General features: G+C 52.4%; 8 protein-coding genes across 8 annotated transcripts; 5 read left to right on the forward strand and 3 right to left on the reverse strand.

Annotated features, from left to right (window-relative positions):
* Nucleotides 1-1,668: 1,668 nt before the first annotated feature.
* PtrM4_147350 (CDA1, xylanase-chitin deacetylase) lies at nt 1,669-3,250 on the forward strand (the record flags this gene model as incomplete). Its single annotated transcript, XM_001938786.2, has 2 exons — nt 1,669-1,942; nt 1,992-3,250. The coding sequence occupies 2 exons, from the start codon at nt 1,669-1,671 to the stop codon at nt 3,248-3,250; spliced, it is 1,533 nt and encodes a 510-aa protein (XP_001938821.1).
* A 2,533-nt stretch (nt 3,251-5,783) lies between these two features.
* PtrM4_147360 (AGC family protein serine/threonine kinase domain-containing protein) lies at nt 5,784-6,977 on the forward strand (the record flags this gene model as incomplete). The annotated part of the gene is made up of 1 exon (XM_001938785.2): nt 5,784-6,977. The coding sequence occupies one exon, from the start codon at nt 5,784-5,786 to the stop codon at nt 6,975-6,977; it is 1,194 nt and encodes a 397-aa protein (XP_001938820.2).
* A 425-nt stretch (nt 6,978-7,402) lies between these two features.
* Nucleotides 7,403-8,185, reverse strand: PtrM4_147370 (RNA-binding protein (RRM domain); the record flags this gene model as incomplete). The annotated part of the gene is made up of 1 exon (XM_001938784.2): nt 7,403-8,185. One exon carries the CDS (start codon nt 8,183-8,185, stop codon nt 7,403-7,405), a length of 783 nt encoding a protein of 260 aa, XP_001938819.1.
* Nucleotides 8,186-8,830: 645 nt separating this feature from the next.
* On the forward strand, nt 8,831-10,048 carry PtrM4_147380 (Qor, NADPH:quinone reductase and related Zn-dependent oxidoreductase; the record flags this gene model as incomplete). Its single annotated transcript, XM_001938783.1, has 1 exon — nt 8,831-10,048. The coding sequence occupies one exon, from the start codon at nt 8,831-8,833 to the stop codon at nt 10,046-10,048; it is 1,218 nt and encodes a 405-aa protein (XP_001938818.1).
* A 335-nt stretch (nt 10,049-10,383) lies between these two features.
* Nucleotides 10,384-11,769, reverse strand: PtrM4_147390 (major royal jelly protein; the record flags this gene model as incomplete). Its single annotated transcript, XM_001938782.2, has 3 exons — nt 10,384-10,535; nt 10,615-11,583; nt 11,634-11,769. The coding sequence occupies 3 exons, from the start codon at nt 11,767-11,769 to the stop codon at nt 10,384-10,386; spliced, it is 1,257 nt and encodes a 418-aa protein (XP_001938817.1).
* A 477-nt stretch (nt 11,770-12,246) lies between these two features.
* Nucleotides 12,247-14,334, reverse strand: PtrM4_147400 (mediator RNA polymerase II transcription subunit 17; the record flags this gene model as incomplete). Its single annotated transcript, XM_066109909.1, has 3 exons — nt 12,247-13,499; nt 13,552-13,985; nt 14,039-14,334. 3 exons carry the CDS (start codon nt 14,332-14,334, stop codon nt 12,247-12,249), a joined length of 1,983 nt encoding a protein of 660 aa, XP_065959892.1.
* A 1,103-nt stretch (nt 14,335-15,437) lies between these two features.
* Nucleotides 15,438-16,328, forward strand: PtrM4_147410 (IMP-specific 5'-nucleotidase 1; the record flags this gene model as incomplete). Its single annotated transcript, XM_001938780.2, has 2 exons — nt 15,438-15,989; nt 16,035-16,328. The coding sequence occupies 2 exons, from the start codon at nt 15,438-15,440 to the stop codon at nt 16,326-16,328; spliced, it is 846 nt and encodes a 281-aa protein (XP_001938815.2).
* A 772-nt stretch (nt 16,329-17,100) lies between these two features.
* PtrM4_147420 (Tymo-45kd-70kd multi-domain protein) lies at nt 17,101-17,793 on the forward strand (the record flags this gene model as incomplete). The annotated part of the gene is made up of 1 exon (XM_001938779.2): nt 17,101-17,793. One exon carries the CDS (start codon nt 17,101-17,103, stop codon nt 17,791-17,793), a length of 693 nt encoding a protein of 230 aa, XP_001938814.2.
* Between the last annotated feature and the right edge of the window lie 988 nt (nt 17,794-18,781).

Consider the following 18,781-nt stretch of genomic DNA (forward strand, 5'->3'; position numbering starts at 1 on the left):
TTTGGTGGTTGCCAATTTCCGACGTGCGAGTCAACAGGCTAACGACGGCTTGAGATCCCTGGTCATTAGGGCAAAAAGCTTGTCCTGCTAGTCTAAAACAATGGCGCTGTAAATAGATCTTCGGCCTTTATACCTGGCCATATCCCCGGCGGTATAGCAATTCTGCATGCATCGTATTGCGAAGGGTGTGTCCATTGTTGCAGAGGCTGCTGTGGATCAAGTGTGCAGCTGTTTAGCTGCACGGGACATACGAGGTCTTACCGCTCCGCTCAATACGACTCGCCTCGTATCGCCAAGCCAGAGTAGTGACGACGGTTCTCTCCATGTGGCTACCTGAGAATGGTGGTGTCCATGGGTGGCTGGCTGTGGATACGTTTTGGGCGTTGAATGGTGAGCCGCGTCGCGGTTGGAGAGTACGGCTCCTCAAGGTGGCCATGAATACCATGGATAGAATGAAGCAAGTGGCGGAAGCAAGTATGCTGGCATGGTAGTGGTAATTGATGTGAGACGAGTCTTACTTGGCAAACTGTGTGGTTGGCCAAGTCCCTGCAATGCAGTTTTGCCCGGAGGCTGCAAGCGCCTGGCTCCAGGGGCAGAGAAAAAAAACCAAGCAAAACGGCGGTGGATAGTCGTACCACATTGCCTCTTGTGGACGTACCGAGCGTTCGAAGTGGACATTGACTTTTATCTCGATGCGGGGTGGATCTCCTAATCCCAACAAGCACTCTTCCAAGACGTGTAGCTGTCGCTTGTGGGTGCTCGGCAACTGTTGCCAATACACCAGGGCGTCAGGGATTGCCGATGCTTGTCGTGCTTGTATAGGGTCAAGGCGGTGGCGGAAAAGCCGCTTCTTGGACGTCAAGTTACCGTGGCCATGCGCTGGAAGTTGTACGGCAGCTAATCATGCACACGACAAGCAGCAATTTCCTAGCGCTTGCAACGCACCTAGGTAGCATCACGATGATACATGCAACTTCCAACAACCACAGAATGACGCCAATCGCCAAGTGTAAGCAGTAGCGGGTAGCGTTCGTATTCGAGTGAATCGCTCATTGTTTTGAGGCAATACCCATGCCCGTAGTCGACGTCACATTCGGCCAAGAAAAAGCTTCCTGGGCTCTGAGGCACGGGTGCCAAAACACGTTTCAAACGACTCGCCTGTATCGCCTTCTATTTTCTGTTCACAGGCGTGAGAGAGTTGATGTTTCTGCATGACGGTCGAGTCCGCGTCACCCGCAGCCCGTCGCGCCTTCCAATAATGAACCATGTCAGGTCTAAGCGAAACCAAAGCCACGGGTCGAGTGCTTGATCTGTGTGACTTCTAGGGGGTCTGCGGGCATCAAGCCTATTTTTTCCACGCTGTCCGATATCTGTGCGGGCACAAGTTGGTAGCGCTAGGGGCAACGCGAGTCAACCCTAGCACCATGCCATACAAGGGTCTCTGAGTAGAGGTCGATCGTCTCTGTCCTTCATAAGCCGAGACCGCCAGCTCTCATCATGACACTTTCTCTACCTTCTTTCGAAGACCTCACTCGCTTTCCCGGTTCCGGTCTCTCTCAGTGTGTTGTCGTCTTGACTTCCACTATCCACTCGCTCACCTCGATATTCTTAATCCTACCGACAAACCGACTTCTAATTTAGTAATCAAACTAGCCACATTCTTCCAGCATGCATTACACTTCTGCCCTCGCGGCCATTGCAGCCGTGACACCTCTTGTCAGCGCCCATGGAACTGGCCTCCCAAACATCATCGGATTGAACCCCAAGGACCTCAGGGCGAGGCATCTCCTTTCACGCACTGGAGCAAAGCTCATGGGAGTCGACGAGCTTATGAAGCCCAAGGTTGCCTCAAAGGTCCCTGTTCAGGCTCGCCAGGATGACCGCCAGTGCGGACAGGGTATTGGATCTTGCCCTGCCGGCCAGTGCTGCTCCTCCGGAGGCTGTATGTTTCACCATGATTAGAAACATCAATACATGCTGACAGTCCCTAGACTGCGGAACCACCGACGACTACTGCTACTCCCCTGGATGCCTCTACCAGTTTGGTCCGGGCTGCCCCGAGAACAAGACCCCAGCTGGAACCAACACCTCTACTATTGCTCGTCCTAAGCTTGGAAATGTCGAGTACGGTGGAAACGGCATCTACAGCTGCTCAACCCCTGGTACCGTCGCGATTACCTACGATGACGGCCCACAAAAGCAGTTCACTAACCACATCCTTGATGTCATGGACTCGTACAACGCCAAGGCTACCTTCTTCATCACCGGCAACAACATCAACAAGGGTCAAATCGATATCACTCCCGAGTTTGTCACTGTTCTCAAGCGCATGGATGCAGCCGGCCACCAGCTTGCGTCCCACACATGGACCCATTTGGACCTCAGTGCCATCTCCAAGCAGGACCGTTACAACCAAATGATCAAGAACGAGATGGCTCTCCGCAACATTGTTGGAAAGATCCCCACCTACATGCGTCCTCCCTACTCCAGCTGCACTGCTGAGTCTGGTTGCGAGCAGGACTTGGCTGATCTTGGTTACCACGTCACCTACTTCGATTTGGACACTGATGATTACGAGCACGACGCCCCTAACCTGATTCAGTACTCCAAGGACGTCTTCATGGGCAACGTTACCAAGGGAAAGGCTGCCAGCACCCAATGGCTCGAGATTGGCCACGACATCCACGAGCAGACTGCTTACAACCTGACCGAGTACATGCTTTCGACCCTTACCCAGCTTGGATACAAGGCCGTTACCGTTGGAGACTGCCTTGGCGACCCTGCTGCCAACTGGTACCGTACTGCAGGTGGTGCCGGTACTGCCCCGCCCGTTACCCAACCTAGCTCTGCCGCAGCCCCCGCCCCCACCGGAGCAGTCAAGGTCAGCACTGACGCTACCTGTGGTGGAAAGACCGGTTTCACCTGCCTCGGATCTACCTTCGGCAACTGCTGCAGTGTCAACGGCTGGTGTGGCTCCACCGCCGACTACTGTGGAACTGGTTGCCAGTCTGGCTTCGGTAACTGCGGTAGCAACGGTGCCGCCCCTACCAAGCCAGCTGCCACCTCTAGCAAGGCGCCCGTTGCCACTGCCGCAGGCAAGGTCACCACCGACGGATCCTGCGGCGGTACCGCCAAGCTAACCTGCGCCGGAAGCACCTTCGGAAACTGTTGCTCGCAGTACAGCTACTGCGGTACTGGCGCTGCATACTGCGGCACTGGGTGCCAGAAGGCTTTCGGCAAATGCACTTAAGCATTCTGTGTGTCACTAATTCCTCATTTCTATCATCATGGCCCCCACCGGGAAAAACGGGAAACGCGTGTATAGTCCCTTGGATATAGGGAAAAGAGCATCAGGAGGTTCAAAACTGTGGTGTTTGGGTGTATTTACTATTGTGCAGCACTGAAGCAGTGTTTGTTTTGCATACCTTATATCACTTGTGTAGACGAGAAAGTCTAGTAGTTGTGCTTTATAACAACGCCGACGTAGACAATTACATTTTTTTTTCTTGACAATCAAGTATGTGCCATTCTTGTGATGTGATGCCAATAAGTATCGACCCAAACATCAGAGGTGTTTGCTTCCTGAAACTATGTAAATGCAAATCTCTAATCCCATCGGCACCAATCCAATGCCACATTCCCAAACAAAAGTTCAATATTGGTCGTTGGTGAACGACGAGGTGTTTTAGGGGTGTCAGTGCGACGACCCGTATTCGCAGCATCGCCCCTACTATAATGCTGACTGGAATATTACCTGCACGTGGCGGCCGGGTCGCTCAAATTGCGAGCATAAAGTCAATGTCTATATTGTCGCGAACAGTGTAATGGAAAGGATGTATGTGTAAAACCCTAGATACACACCTAAGGATAGTGAGGTTGTGGGAACAAAAAAGAGCAGGACTGAAGTAGATATCGTGCGAGGAAATAGGGCAAAAAGAAAAGTTCAATTGCCTTCCGCCAGAATTGAACTGACGACCTCGTCATTACTAGTGACGCGCTCTACCACTGAGCTAGGAAGGCTTGAATGAAGAAATCTTACTTTTAAAGCCAAATTATAGAAGGATATTTTACTGACCCACGATGACGATAGCCGGAAGTGATCAGATCGCAAAGCCCATGCACCAGGTACAGTGCGGTTACACGCGCCTAGCTTCCCGAGACCGGGTAAGGTGACAGCCGTCGCGCATTGTGCTTACTTTGTTGGCGCCCTAAGTGAAGCGACACAAATCAAGTCGGCGTTTGTATGTGTTTTAACCCGTATTCTTCCCGATGTTAGGTTTGAAGAACACGTAGGGCTGCTCAGGGGTTGCTGTCCGCTGACACGTTGTAGCGAACGTTGGCGCAATTTAGACCTGTGCGGCTGCACACCATCGTACATGATGTACGTAAAACAGATGCACGTGTTCGTAACTCCGACCGTCTTCCATGTCAGTAAAAGTGCGGCCCGTGAAGGAAAGGGCTTTCTTTTCAATCGGAGCCCAACTCCGTAAGTAAGCTGACTTTAAGCGTTTTGCGCGAAATGAATCAATTTCAAGCGCTTGTTGCAGTTCCTGTTTCAGGGCGCTTGTTTGCAGGTTGGCAGATGAGGTTTACATGCGATGATGCAATTACAGGCGCGTGATCCATAGCAGGAAACAAGCTGTAAATCATGCACGGGGTAGAGCCCCGAGTGTTTGTGGAGAAGGACTCTGGGGCTGATGCGTGGATCGACCACTTAAGCGCAGGCCTTTCACATGCCACCCAAACCGCCAAGGCACCAAAATAAGAAACCTGGCAGTTGAGCCTCTCCCGCAGCTGATCGCCCGCCGTCCCTTCTTCCTACACCCCTTCAAACACGATTTTTCACCACGCCGCGACACTCGAGGAATACTTTTACTGCCGGGATCGCACTCCTGGCTTCGACTACTATCTCTCCCAATATTCGAACACGACCATCTATGGGCTCTGCTTCTCCCGACGCGACCTCTTTCTTTCTCACCGCCCAGCTTACCGCAGTTGGCTCCCTGTTCCCATATAGCACGCTGAGCGAGGGACTGAACAAGACCGACGCTTCGTTCGCGTCGCTCGTTCGACAAGTAGGGGTGGGCGTTCCGCCGTGAATCCACGCGGCGGACATTAGTTTTGGGCTGCCCAAGACCGGAATTGGATGTGCGAAAAACCCTAAATTGAGTGCCCGCAGTTGCTGATCGTCATGCCCAGAATCCCGGCGCAACCGAGAGAGTGACTGCTCTATATTGTATTACCCCTCACTACCCGCTAGCATGGTTTTCGCATTCGACAAAGACGATGCGCATCTTCCGGGCAAGATGCCCAAAGATGCCGGGCCTGCCGCCTCCAACGACGCCATGTTCGCGTCTGAAAGGATGGACATGAGTCCCCCGAAACCTGTGCTTCACGTAGGCACCCCGCCGATCACCATTGTTAGCCCTATGCCCAAGCGCGCGGCGCAGCCCGACTCCGAAGGCAAACTGAAGGGACCGGACAAGCTGGACTTTGATGCTGTCTTCAAGAAGGCTCAGAAGAACAAGAAAAAGAAGAAGAAGGGTCTCAAGGACGGTCTGCAGGCTACAAACGTCACTCGTGGCTTCCACACACCAGTGACTTCGGGTGGGGAGGAGTCGGACTATTCTTTCACGGCTACACCACGCTTCGGACCAGTTCGCTCTGGACTTCCTAGCGTTACTAGTAGTCCTGCGCTGCGACCGCAGTCCGCAGTTGGAGGAATCAGCAGCCTCAAAGCCCAGCTTGATGCGCTGAACCTTGCCCCGAGGAGCGACTCGCCCATGAAGGATTTCCCAGGAAGGGGTGCCCCCATGAGCAGGGTCGCATCTCATATGTCGAGCAACACCAGCATTTCTGGACAAAGTGACCGTACGGAACTGGAGAGCTACGAGATTGACCTCAATGCCGAAGATTTCAGCATCGACATGCTTTCCAAGACGTCGACTATACTGAACAACACTATGGCACGTAAAATGACTGCTGAAGACTTTGAGCCGTTGATGTGTCTGGGCAAGGGAAGCTATGGTACTGTGCTGCTAGTGAGGCAGCGAGCGACCGGACGTCTGTTTGCGCAAAAGCAGTTCAAGAAGGCTTCAATCACTGTGCATAAGAAGCTCATCGAGCAAACCAAGACGGAACGTAACGTCCTGGAAAGTGTAAACCGACACCCTTTCATCGTAAACTTCTACTATGCCTTCCAGGACCAGGAGAAGCTCTACCTTATTCTTGAGTACGCACAGGGCGGTGAGCTCTTCCATCACCTAGCTGCCGAGCGCATGTTTTCCGAAGACGTAGCAGCCTTTTACATGGCTGAAATGGTCCTCGCACTTGACCACCTGCACCGCACCGTCGGCGTCATTTACCGTGACCTGAAGCCAGAAAACTGCCTCCTAGACTCTGAAGGCCACCTCCTCCTCACTGACTTCGGCCTCAGCAAAGTCACCCTCGACGAAGACAACCCCTGCCGCTCCTTCCTCGGTACCGTCGAATACATGGCGCCCGAGGTAGTCCAAGGCCTCGAGTACGGTGCAGCGGTAGACTGGTGGTCCCTCGGCGCCCTCGGCTTCGACCTGCTCACCGGCTCACCCCCCTTCACGGGCAACAACAACGCCAAGATCCAAGAAAAGATTGTAAAGCAAAAGCTAGCCCTTCCTTACTACCTGAGTGCCGACGCTAAAGACTTGCTCACCCGCCTCCTCCGCAAAGACCCCAAGAAACGCCTCGGCTTCAACAGAGCAAAGGACCTCCAGACTATCAAGAAACACCGCTTTTTCCGTAAGATTGACTGGAAGAAACTTGAGACTAGAGAGCTGGAACCTCCGATTCAACCACTCATTACTGACCCGGAATTGGCCGAGAACTTTGCTCAGGACTTTACTGAGTTGCCGCTTAGTCCTGTGCTGAGTAAGAAGTTTGATGATGTGTTTGCGGAGAATCAGACCAATCCTTTTGGGGGGGTTCAGCTTTGTGGCTAGTCAGAGTTTGTTGGATTCGGGGGAGTGGGGGTATTAGACGAACTACATGGGTGAGGGGGGTGTTGCAGTTGTCTGTTCTGCATTTTGCATTTCCCATGGGCTTCAGGATGAGAATATGGATTTCCTTTACCTTATCGTTAGGAAGAGATGTAATAGACGGTTGTTGGATCTGTTCATCATTGCACAAACTACATCACATACAAAAGCAAACATGGATCATGCACATTTCGGATTTCAAAGTCTACTACTTATTGCGTTGTTCCCAATAGACTTTCTGTCCCTATCCTCCCGAACTCCATGCTCGTGCTGTCATCGACATCATGTCATACGTAGGTATTTGTACAAACTGTAAACCAAGTGGGAATCGTCAAACATGAAAGAAAAGCTGTTGGATCCCTGCGCTATCATTGCGGCCACGTAATCTCCTAGGAGGTGGGAGCGGCAGCAGCAGCGTAGGACTCGCTACCCTTCTCGTTGGTACCCTCCTTGGGCTTCTCGCTGCCCTCGGCGGTAGTGGCAGCAGCGCCCTGCTCACCAGCCGGCTTCTGCTTCTTGAGATCTGCCAAATGCCTTGCCTCGTTGTGGACGTCCATGACTGTCTTGTTACCCTGCTCGTAGAACGCACGGAGCTTCTGGCCCGTGGGTGTTGAGGCAGCCTTGTCAAAGTAGCTGGTCATCATGTTGAAGGCGGCGTAGCCCTTGTTTGTAACACCGAGCTTCTGGTCGACGACCTGTGCCTTTTGCGTAGCTTGTGTCTTTTGGTCGAAGTTCTGGAGGACGTTCATGAACTTTGCACTGTAGCCGTTCTGCTTGTCAGCAGCGAGCGCGCGCTCAATGGCCTTGTCCGAGATGGCGTAGCCATGGGCGAGATATTCGGCGATGATGCGTGCGCGGGGCTTCTGCTCCTGCTCAATGTGGTGGTCGCCGTCCTTGGCCTCTTCGGCCGAGGCAGCCTTCTCGCCCGCAATCTCATCGATGCTCTTGGCAGAGGTGACTTGTACGGGGTTGGGCCCGAGCTGAGTGTTGTCGAGGAGGAGGGCCGTCTTCGCCGCGGCCGGCTTCTCGAAGGTGACGGATGCAGACTGCGTGTCTTCGCCTGAGGGCTTTACGCTGATGGACTGGATCTTGCCACAGAAGCTGAAGAAGCTCTTAATCTCATCCTCGCTAGTCTTTGTGGAGATGTTCTCGACGTTGACGGTGGAAGCCATGGTGATGTGTATGTGGGGTGTTTGAGTTGAGTTGAAGTGTAGAAGGTGTGGTTGTAGGTAATTTGAAAGTGGTGATTCCTAGACTGAAAATGATAGATGGATCGTGGAAGAGGTGTTATTTGTAGCAGTGACGCGGCGTTGTTGGGAAGCAAGATCACACAGTGAGGGGCGCGCGGACACGACGCATGTGCATGAGGGGATGACGTACGCGGGGCGGTGCTGCTGTGTTGTGGCGCCTAGATTGCCCCTACCTTGCGAGAAGCTTCAGGAATGGCCTTGTTTGCGCCTTTTTAGCCTGGCATGTGAAGCTGCACTGCCACAGCTTCCATTTCACGGCGACTAATTCGCGCACCTTGCGGCTGCAATGTCCGTGGTGGAGAATCCATGTATCCGAAGAGTGGCGGGAAATTACTGTTTGGAGTCTACGACTATCCAAGCATACAGCTATCGTAGGACAATAGCAGACTGGCCAACACCTGCATCATATGATATAATAACGGCATATGGAGAATTGGGTTCGAATGCGAAGCTCCAGTGCTCCACCAAAACCTCGGCTTAACCCGACGTCATAGCCCCGTATTTCCAAAACATCTTCCACAAGCTCCGGCGCATAAGCTTGAGAAGTGACATCTCACGCTACACACAATGACATCCAGATTAATTTCGCCGTCGCCGCGATTAGCACAATCATGTCTCCGCCACACACGGAACCTCGCGCCTGTCGCAGCACGATTCCCCCAACGCCGCTACATTTCCGCCTACGGTTACGAACAAGCCAAAGCCCTCACATTTACTGAATATGGCGATCCTCCAGCTGTCCTCTCGCTTCACAGCCATTCCATCTCCCCGCCACACAGCAACTACATGACCCTGCGCTTCCTCGCGTCACCCATAAACCCCGCCGACATCAACCAAATCCAAGGCGTGTATCCCTCAAAGCCCACATTCACAACCAGCCTCAGTACCCCGAACCCAATTGCCGTCGCAGGAAATGAAGGTGTTGCAGAGATAATAGCCCTTGGCGAAGGCGTCAAGAAAGAAGGCTTCAAGAAGGGCGATTGGGTATTCATGAAGGGCCCTGGTTTCGGCACCTGGCGCACACACGCCAGTGCCACAACCAACGATGTAGTCAAGCTCGACGATCAGATGCGCGAAGGCATCACCGCCATCCAAGCCGGCACCGTATCCATCAACCCCTGCACAGCATACCGCATGCTGCGCGACTTCACTACCCTCTCCGAAGGCGATTGGTTCATACAGAATGGCGCAAACTCTGGCGTTGGTCGCGCGGCCATCCAGCTAGGACGCAAATGGGGCTATAAGAGCATCAACATCATACGCAGCCGTGAAGACAAGAACAAAGAGGGAGCCATGAAGAAGGAGCTACATGATCTCGGCGCAGACGTTGTAATCACAGACGCAGAGCTGCAAGCACAGGGTATCAAAGACCAAGCCAAGGAATGGACAAATGGCGGTCGTTCCCCCATCCGTCTGGCACTAAACTGTGTCAATGGCAAAGCGGCTACCGCAATGGCTAAACTGCTCTCTCCATCTGCACACTTTGTCACCTACGGCGCAATGTCCAAGCAACCACTGACCATCCCCGCATCCATGCTCATATTCAAGGACATCCATTTCCACGGCTTCTGGGTAAGCAGGTGGGCGGAGAAGCATCCAGAAGAGAAGCAAAAGACTGTTGCCGATGTGCTTGATATGATGAGGAAGGGTGAGTTCAAGGACATGCCAGTGGATGAGATCAAGTGGGAGTGGGAAACAAAGGGCGACGAGCTGGTGGCTAAGGTCAAGGATACACTGGAGGGGTATAGGGACGGAAAGGGTATTTTCGTGTTTGGTAAGACGTAGAATAGATGACAGTACTTGACTAGAACATTGTCCGAATCGCATATTTGCGCCCTAGCCATTCGAAGTTACATAGTTTTTATTTCTTAACAATATTGTAGAGTATCTAGAATCTCCCAATCACCCTGGGGTGCAGTCATATAGAGTGGGCAAATCAGGCAGTATTATGGATTGAACGTTATCTGAAACTCGGATGGTTCAAGATGCAAATATGTGACCTGGAATCTGTTTCTGGTTTCGTAATGTGAGTGGAAGGAGTAATATGAAAGCAGCCATATATGCCTAATTCCTCTTCCTAGTGTGTGAACATGCTGGATCATACTCAACCTACACTCTTCTTACTGCAAGAATACCCTCGACCCGTTATTTGGCAGCGCCACCCTGAACAACGCAAAAGGCCTCTCCCTGCGATCAGTGCCGGGGTAAAACGACGAACTAAACGCCAGCTGATTATCGTTGAAGTAAAGGTAACCATCAGACGCCACGGACACTACACGACGTTAGCACAATCCAACCCCCGTTCCACCTTTGTCACAGTAAGACAGTGTGAAAAAAAGGGATCAACATACTAGTATCCACCCAACTTAACCTCGGATCCCTAACTAGCACCCCCATACCCCCATTCTTGGGATCATAAAACCCAATAAGATTCTGTTCCATATTCGCCGCATAAATCAAACCATTGCTATCCGTCTCAAACCCATCACTCACGCCCCTCTCCCCCCTCTCATTCACAGCCGCGCGTGCCAATAACTCAGAGTTTGCACTCCTATCGCGGATTCTCACTGTCGGAACGCTGTACAACATACGACTGCCTATCGGCCCAAAGAACAGCGTTTCTCCATCCGCACTCAACGCAATGCCATCAGACCCCAACGGCACGGTAGTAAGTGGCAGCCCAGGGCCGGGAATGTAGTAAAGCGGTTGACCCCATACATAGGGTACGAAACCGGGTTCAGAGCGTACGGCGCGTGTGCCGTCAAGGTGACGCCAGCTCTCCCCCGTACCCAGGTCAACAATGATGATGCCGTTGCGGCCTTCGGAAGAAGAATCTGTGATGTAGGCTACTCCTTTTCCGGATGCGGTGACGGAGGGACGGAGGTCGAAGCGTACGTCGTTGAGGTAGGAATCTGGGTATGCCACTGTAGGTGGGAAAACGATGGTTTGAATGACAGTGTTGCTGGAGATGTCAACGCCAATTAGTTTGGGACCGCCTGGGGAGGCGGGGACGAGCGTTCCGGAGGTGGTTAGGGAACGGCCTGTATCGAGGATCCAGAGACGGTCAAGCGGGTCGAGGACGACGCTTTGGACGCCAAGGAGATGGGTTGCGTAGTTTGCGCCGTTCGGGGGAGTTATGGTGTAGTTTATGGCGCCGCCTGGCGGATTGTTGATGTCGGCGCCGGGGTAGGGGATTTCAGTGCCATTGGATAGGATCTCTTGGACGGCGTATTTTTGGTTGGTGCCGGTGTTTGTGTTGTTGGGATCGAGACCGGATGGGTAATTTGCGAATTTGCGACCGGCTTTTGAGACGGTGATACCTAAGACACTTAGTTGCAGAACTTTATGTGTGCATGGTTTGAGGTGGTACCGGTAGGCCATTGATTGTTGTAGAGATGGACGAGCTCAAGTGGTGGGCCGGCAACACCAGGATCTGAGCGAAGTTGCTGTGTTGCAGACAGGGCTGGGAGCAATGCACTCAACACCAGAACAGAAAGTGAAAACATATTGTGAAAATGGAGCTTGTCCGAAAGCATTGTGTTTGTCATTGCCCAGTTATATAGTGCCAAAACCCATAGCATTGACAAGTAAACATGACCTCAGGAATACCTGAACGTGAACGTCAGTGCTAGTCTTCACGTCATGTACATGTCAGGTACAGGGTCAAGTTGTACAAGAAAAGACGGTCTAATCTGCATTTGGAGTTGCATATGGGGGAGAACTATCCGGTTGCGGTTTAGATTTGACAGCGGTTCACCCCGCTTTTGTGATGCAATACTACATTGGCGGTCCCGTTCCTGGGATTTGCGCGTACCGTAAAACCGCAAGCAGAGTTATACTCAAGAACGCCACTCGCATGTCGGATGTGATAACATTCAGTTACGCCGTGCTTGATGAAACTTCGGTCAAAGTTTGACTAGCACAGCTGAATTCGATGACAGTGCTGTCCGAAACTGGTTGCAGTAGATCGACATGCGATAGCTTCAGTCAACCCAGCTTTTAATGACTTCTCTCAAAGAGCTGTTGTTGCCATCTTTTCCAGACCAAGTACGCGATTGCTCGACCTCCTCGATGTCTTGTACTGTATCCACAATCAACACAGAGGCCTTCAACTCCCCATTATTCAGCTCGATCTCAATATCTTTCGAAGACTTTACGCCTTTTTTCCTATCTTTACCCTTGATCGAGAGACGTGCATCTTGACTCAAAGCTTGTGCGCGTGATGAATACTCGTTTTGCAGCAGTCTATGTGTGAGATGGAGGGAGAGAATCCAATCCACGTACGACGTGATTTCCTCAACGGCAGCAAATTTTTGTTGCTGGGATAAACCAAGATCAATACCCAGTGTGGGTGGGAGTATGAGCTTATGCTCTGTTCCGAAAGTCGGCTGGCCGATAATCGTGCGTGTTGTGATGCTCAGGCTTTCATGTTGTGCACCAGTGGACACAGGAAGAGACATTGTAGCCTTCCCATCGAATGGCTTCATAAAGACCTCAAATAGTTGATCAGTTGCTGACTGGCCTTTCATTGATGGTGTTCCTAAGCTCTCCACAAGCGTCGCCCAGGAAGTCTCACGAGTCGTATCTAGCGTCACATCTAGGCCAACGCTGTTTAGAGTCCTTGCAAGCGATTCAAGGTAGACGTAAAGCGAGTCTACGGCTTCAATGTGGTGAATGACTGCGAGAAGAGTACGAAGTAAGGATGGCGATGGCTTCTCGCGTTTCCTTGTTGTCAAAGGAGGTGGAAGCTGCGATCTCCGGTAGAGGCGCATGCTGTGCTCATGCGCAAGCAAGAGGCGGAGTCCTTCGGCAATGTTGCGAGCCATCCAATCGTGCTCATGAGACCGACTGCTGGGTACAGGGTCGTCTCGGGGTATGCAGTCAATGAGCAATTTGCGTTCATGTGACACACCGCCCATTTGAGGCGCGTCCACATAAATAACGGAATCACGGAACTCGACACCATACGCCAACAGTTGTCGCGTCTCCAGACTCATCTCGTAGTACAGCTCTTCTTCGAGCAAAGAGTCACGCGCCAATTGAATCGACTTTTCGAGACTTTGATTCGCAAGATCGTCGGCAGCGGATAACTGTGTCGTTCCAGTAATGTTTCCATCGATGCTGACTCGTACGCGGAGGATCTTTGGTTTCAGTGCAAGAGCTGGGTCCAGGATGATACTGCCGTCTTTGTCCATTTGTAGCGGAGCGAAGCCACGAGCCTTGAAGTGGTCACTGGCTATTGTACGGTTAGCTTGAACATGGCATGTCAAACGATGAGATTTTCTTACCTTCGGGAAGCCCATAACGCACACCAAAGGGCGCATGGCGCACATTCTGACGCAGTCGTTGAATGGGCCACCCCTTGTCAGAGACGGTCACAATCTCATGCCAGTATTTTGTCTCTCTGCGTATCTGCTTCTCCAAGTTTTTCGCCGCTTTCAGTATCTCGTCCACGGAGGAGTCGAGCGCGCCCATTCGTGCACCCTGCGCTACAGCCTCTTGTCTAGCCTCCAGATCCTGTAGTCTATGTTGTTCTTCGGGCTTGCGAACGCGGTGCTCATGATTCTCCTTGCTCACGCCAAAAGAGCCGAGGGGTATGCCCTGTTTCAGCCCTTGCTCTTGAAATGTCGGACTGAAGAAGTTCAGGCTGCGCTTGTTGGGGTCTTGGGAAAGTATGAGCGAGACGAGATCGAGCGCATTGTTTGCAGCGAATTTAGCCCATCTGTGAACAATCAGTCGTTGTTTCTCTTGTATGCGCACTGCGTTCAAACCTACTCCAAGTGACTATACATCTCCATTCCTACTTTCAACACCTTCTCTCGCTGCTCTTGTAGGGACGGTGCCTCCTTCTCCTTCTTCTCTTCCTCCTTCACTGCACCTGCATCTGAACCATGACCCGGAGCATTTTTGCCGGCGTCTATGTCTTCCTGCAGCGATTGTTCGGTGATGTTGCGTAAGTGTCCTCGTTCGCTGGCTAGCTGCTCAATCTTAAATAGCAAGTCTTCCTGGGTCAACTCCTCCTTCTTTGGCGCCGGCCAAGGCCGCAGAGCCACGTTGTTTAGCGAATCCATCTTAATTATCCCACAGCGCACTACAAAAGACGTGTGTTGAAGTTGCGGTTGAGTTGCTGGTTAGGTCTTTGTGTCCCTTGCATGAAGGCTGGAGCTCCCCGTAGCGGCTGTGCAGATCCCTGCTTATCGATAGCAGCTTCACCCACGTACAGTCTCCAAAGCTCATGGGCGTGGGCACTCTTGGAATGCATTACTGACTAACTCATCGAGTCAAATAGGCACACTCGGGTTGCTAGTGCACCACTGTGCGGGGATGCTACCGTGTCACATGTGCATGGCCCCTTCCCTCTCCAGCCACTAGCGGCCGTCTCCGATAAGCTTGGACAAGCAGCTTGGGTCACAGTGACAGCTCACAGTCGACGTCTGCTTCACTCCTACTTCCTCGCTTGCACTAATTGAATTGAGACAATCATAAAATGACGACCAGATATCGTGTAGAATGTAAGGCGCCACGCAACGAACACGAGAAGCTGAAGGGTAGCATGCTAACTTGATGGATGATCGTAGACGCCCTCAAGGTCCGTAGAGGAGAGGATAAATACACTTAGTACGACCTGCTAATGCTCCCAAGACCCACAGGAGGGACCAGCTTGTGAGTATTGGCCATTCTAGCACCCGACCATGCAGCTAATGCTCGTCTAGATTGAGTGGATTAAGGTAATGCTCTCTTACATTTGCATCATGACGCCGGACAGGTCTTGACTTTCATCCAGGGTCTCTTAGCCGTCCCTTTTGTCTTGCAATCCCAACCCACAGCAGTCTTTGAGCCCAGAGGCGATTCAGTAGAACACCAGGCCAACGTCGCCCAACGCCGGTATGCTGAGAATCTGCGCGATGTTGAGGAGATTATCAACGACCACAGTAAGCATTGTGGCTCTTTCATATGATCTATGCTGATGTATCGAATAGTCCAACACCAAAAAGATGGGAAGCCAGACCAATCCAAACTAAAGCTCCTCGTTCCATCAGTAGCAAACTTCTTCACGCCTCTAGCATTACACGATGCATTCATCTGGCAAGATCAGAGACGGTTCATCAGTCACCGACGCTTTGTTCCCCCTTCTTTTAACGACATCCGTCTGATCCTCAACACAGCCCAGGTAATGAGTCTGATACGCAGTGGTCCGTTGGAACTTGTGACATTTGATGGAGATGTCACGCTATATGACGATGGAAAGAACCTAACGCCCGAAAACCCCATCATTCCAAAGATCCTCCAGCTCATGCGTCGTGGATCAAAGATTGGGATCGTTACAGCTGCGGGTTACACGGAAGCTAAACCTTACTATGGACGACTGTACGGGCTTCTAGACGCAATCCAAGCTTCCGACCTACCGAGGGAGTCTAGGCAGAACCTCATCATTATGGGCGGCGAGAGCAACTTTTGCTTCAAGTTTGACGAGAACAGTCCAGTCTTGCTACGCTTGGTGCCCAGGGAGGAGTGGCTACTGAAGGAAATGTTGACGTGGCATGAGGCAGACATCAAGGAGCTTCTTGACCTGGCAGAAGCTTCTTTGAACGACACCATCAGGAACTTCCGTATGGAGGCAATGATTGTCAGAAAGGAGAGGGCGGTGGGTATCGTTCCCAAGGGGGACCACAAGTTCTGCCGTGAGACACTCGAAGAAACGGTATTGATCGTACAGAAGATACTCGTAGGTGGTACTGCAGCGTTACCATTCACTCGCTGACGTGAGCAGGAAATCTCCGAGGTTGGCCGGCGTCTGCCGTTTTGCGCCTTCAACGGAGGCAACGACGTCTTTGTCGACATTGGAGACAAGTCGTGGGGTGTTCTGGCTTGTCAGCGCATCTTTGGGGGCATTGACGGTAGCAAGACGTTGCACGTGGGCGACCAATTTCTCAGTGCAGGAGCAAATGACTTCAAGGCCCGGTTGGCGTGCACGACGGCATGGATTGCCAACCCGCAGGAGACGTGCCAGTTGCTGGACGAGATTACGGAGCTCGACGAGGAGCACCAGCGCAAGACCAGGTAGACATGTTCAAAACTAAGTTGCAGCATGACACGAGGGAGCGTCGGAAGTCCGGGTAGATGGGCATCATGGCGGACGAAGTGGTGGAAAGGCGTGGTACCGAGGAAAGTCTAAGCAAAGCCGTAACGAGGTGAATGGTTCTCTACGGATAGGAAGGCGTTGTGGACTGAATGAAACACCGGGCCGTATCGTCATGGCAGTTTCAATGCGGAGCTCCGATGGCGACATGTGCCATATACGATGCCCGCTCGGAACGACGGTGCAAGTGCAAGCTTGAATGCACCTTGGATCCTGACTCGCGCAGGATGCCCCACTGCAACATCTGGTACGGAAGGTGCGCTAGAGGGTTGAGCTGCAGGCCGCGGGTAAACGGCCTAGGAACAGTTACGCCTCCTGCCTCTGTGTGATTTCACCTTGTCCATGCTGTGCCACGCTTGTCACGACGAGTAGTTGTGAGGCGGGCGGGTGCATCATGGATACGCGGGGAAGCGCACTGGAGTTGGCCGAGGCCATTTTAGACCTTCATCCGCCCCATCTGCCGCGCCTCTCGTGTCGTGCACCCAGCTAATCCCTGCTACGGGCGAGAAACCCTGCTCCCTCTCCTCCGCTTCACCAACACGCCTCCTGAGCTTCTACCACGTCGCGGCTCTTGCAATTCCTGCTCCTCTGTTGACGTGTCGCTCCCTCTCAACTCAATTGTCTCCCCAACTTTCTAAATTGGGACAAACCACCTCGACCACTCCACTGCAGTCCGACCAAAGCACCCCAAGCTATCATGTCGTCCAAGTTCTCTTTCAAGCCGCTCACATTGGCGCCCATCAATTTCTCTCTCACCGAAGGCACCTCGATACCCGCGCCGCTCGACAGCCCACCCGACACTCCGCGCCCTCCCACGCCCGGCAAGGGCCCACTGTCGTCGCATCCGACTTCACCTGGCGCCTCGCCCACAAGAGAGTCGCCAGACTCGCCGCCTCTGGGTAAGACGTCAGACGACTCCACCGCGCCTGCCCATCTGGCTCAGAGCCGCACAAGTGATGCGGCAAGCACCATGTCTCCTACGAGCCCTTCGAGCAAGCGGCCCGCGTCGGTTCGCAAGTTTTTGGGCATCCGCACCCTTTCTTCTTCAGACAGCCTAAAGTCCGAGCGCCCGGGCTCGCCAGCGACAATAAACAGCCAGGCGCCCAGTCTGAACAGAAGGAAAAGCGGAAGCTGGTTCGGCAAACGGAAGACGTTCGCCGTCGGTGCCGTGCCAGAAGGAAACGTCGACACGACGACAAACTTCAACGGCCGTACAGTCTCGCAACCCGTCGCACAGGCCGCGCCCGCACCCAAGCCCAAGGGGCCGCCGCCGCCTGCCCTTCCCGGCCTCAGCTCCTTTGGTGTCAACGAAGACACGCTGAGTCTGGGTGCCGACGACATGTTTGCAAATATAGGAAAAGCAGAGGTGCCCAAGTCGACGAGATGGTAGATGCATCACGTAAAATCCCACCCCAAACTGAAGAAATGACTTGGGCCGAGAGGCAGAGAGCCATGTTCATGAAAGCATTTTCTAACGGAAATCTCAACAAATTTTTAATGTCCTTTTTGCGCTTATATACCTTTAGGATACGACCACAGGTTGGAGTTTCTTGATAATGAGAACCTGTGGCTTTGTTCTACATATTGTTTCCTTGCGTCCTTTTCCTGGCTTTTGCGCTTTGGCTTGCATATGCACAAAGATACCCCAGTCGACAACAGTATAGCGATGGCGGAGCCGCGCGGACAGAAGAGATGGAGAGAGAGGGGAAAAGAAAGATTGTATGTGCGTCTGAGATGAGTGTCTTGTGACGACTGGGGAGGGTGACGTGGTTCGGCAGCCTCTTTTGTTTTTTACCATTCACCACCCGTCTTTGTACCATGAACAGAGTAGGCCGTTTTGACAGTTGCAAAAATATACGTTTCTTATGTCTGAAAAGACTTGATCTCGACGATCGTCATCACAATCGTGATTGCCAACATGGGGTGGTTTCAAGGTTACGTCACCATGTGTCGTACAGATCTTCAGGGTCTCCCGTCGCGAACCAAACATTGACCCCGACTGACAGGATACCGACCATACAGCTCGACGTCTGACAACCCTAAAGCGTCTTCGCATATACAGTACCGTGGGCTGTGGTCTTAGTCTTTCGCACACACACATACACACACATACACCCAAAAACACCACAACGCATTGACTTTACGAATTTCCACCCAACCTACTTACCCCACCCCGCAAAACACCTATATCAAATCTCCCAATACACAGTGCGTTTCACATAAATCACAAACTGATAAGACACGACTTTAGTACACCTAGGATGCCTTGCTCGCTTGTCCTCTATAGCAAAGTCTGGTATATGTAAACATCCCAGTCATGGTGTTCGGCAATAAGATTGTCGCTATAGAAACGGGGCGGAGGAGAGACGAGAAAACAG

Source organism: Pyrenophora tritici-repentis, chromosome 9 (assembly GCF_003171515.1).
Source record: "Pyrenophora tritici-repentis strain M4 chromosome 9, whole genome shotgun sequence".
Taxonomy (NCBI): Eukaryota; Fungi; Ascomycota; class Dothideomycetes; order Pleosporales; family Pleosporaceae; genus Pyrenophora; species Pyrenophora tritici-repentis.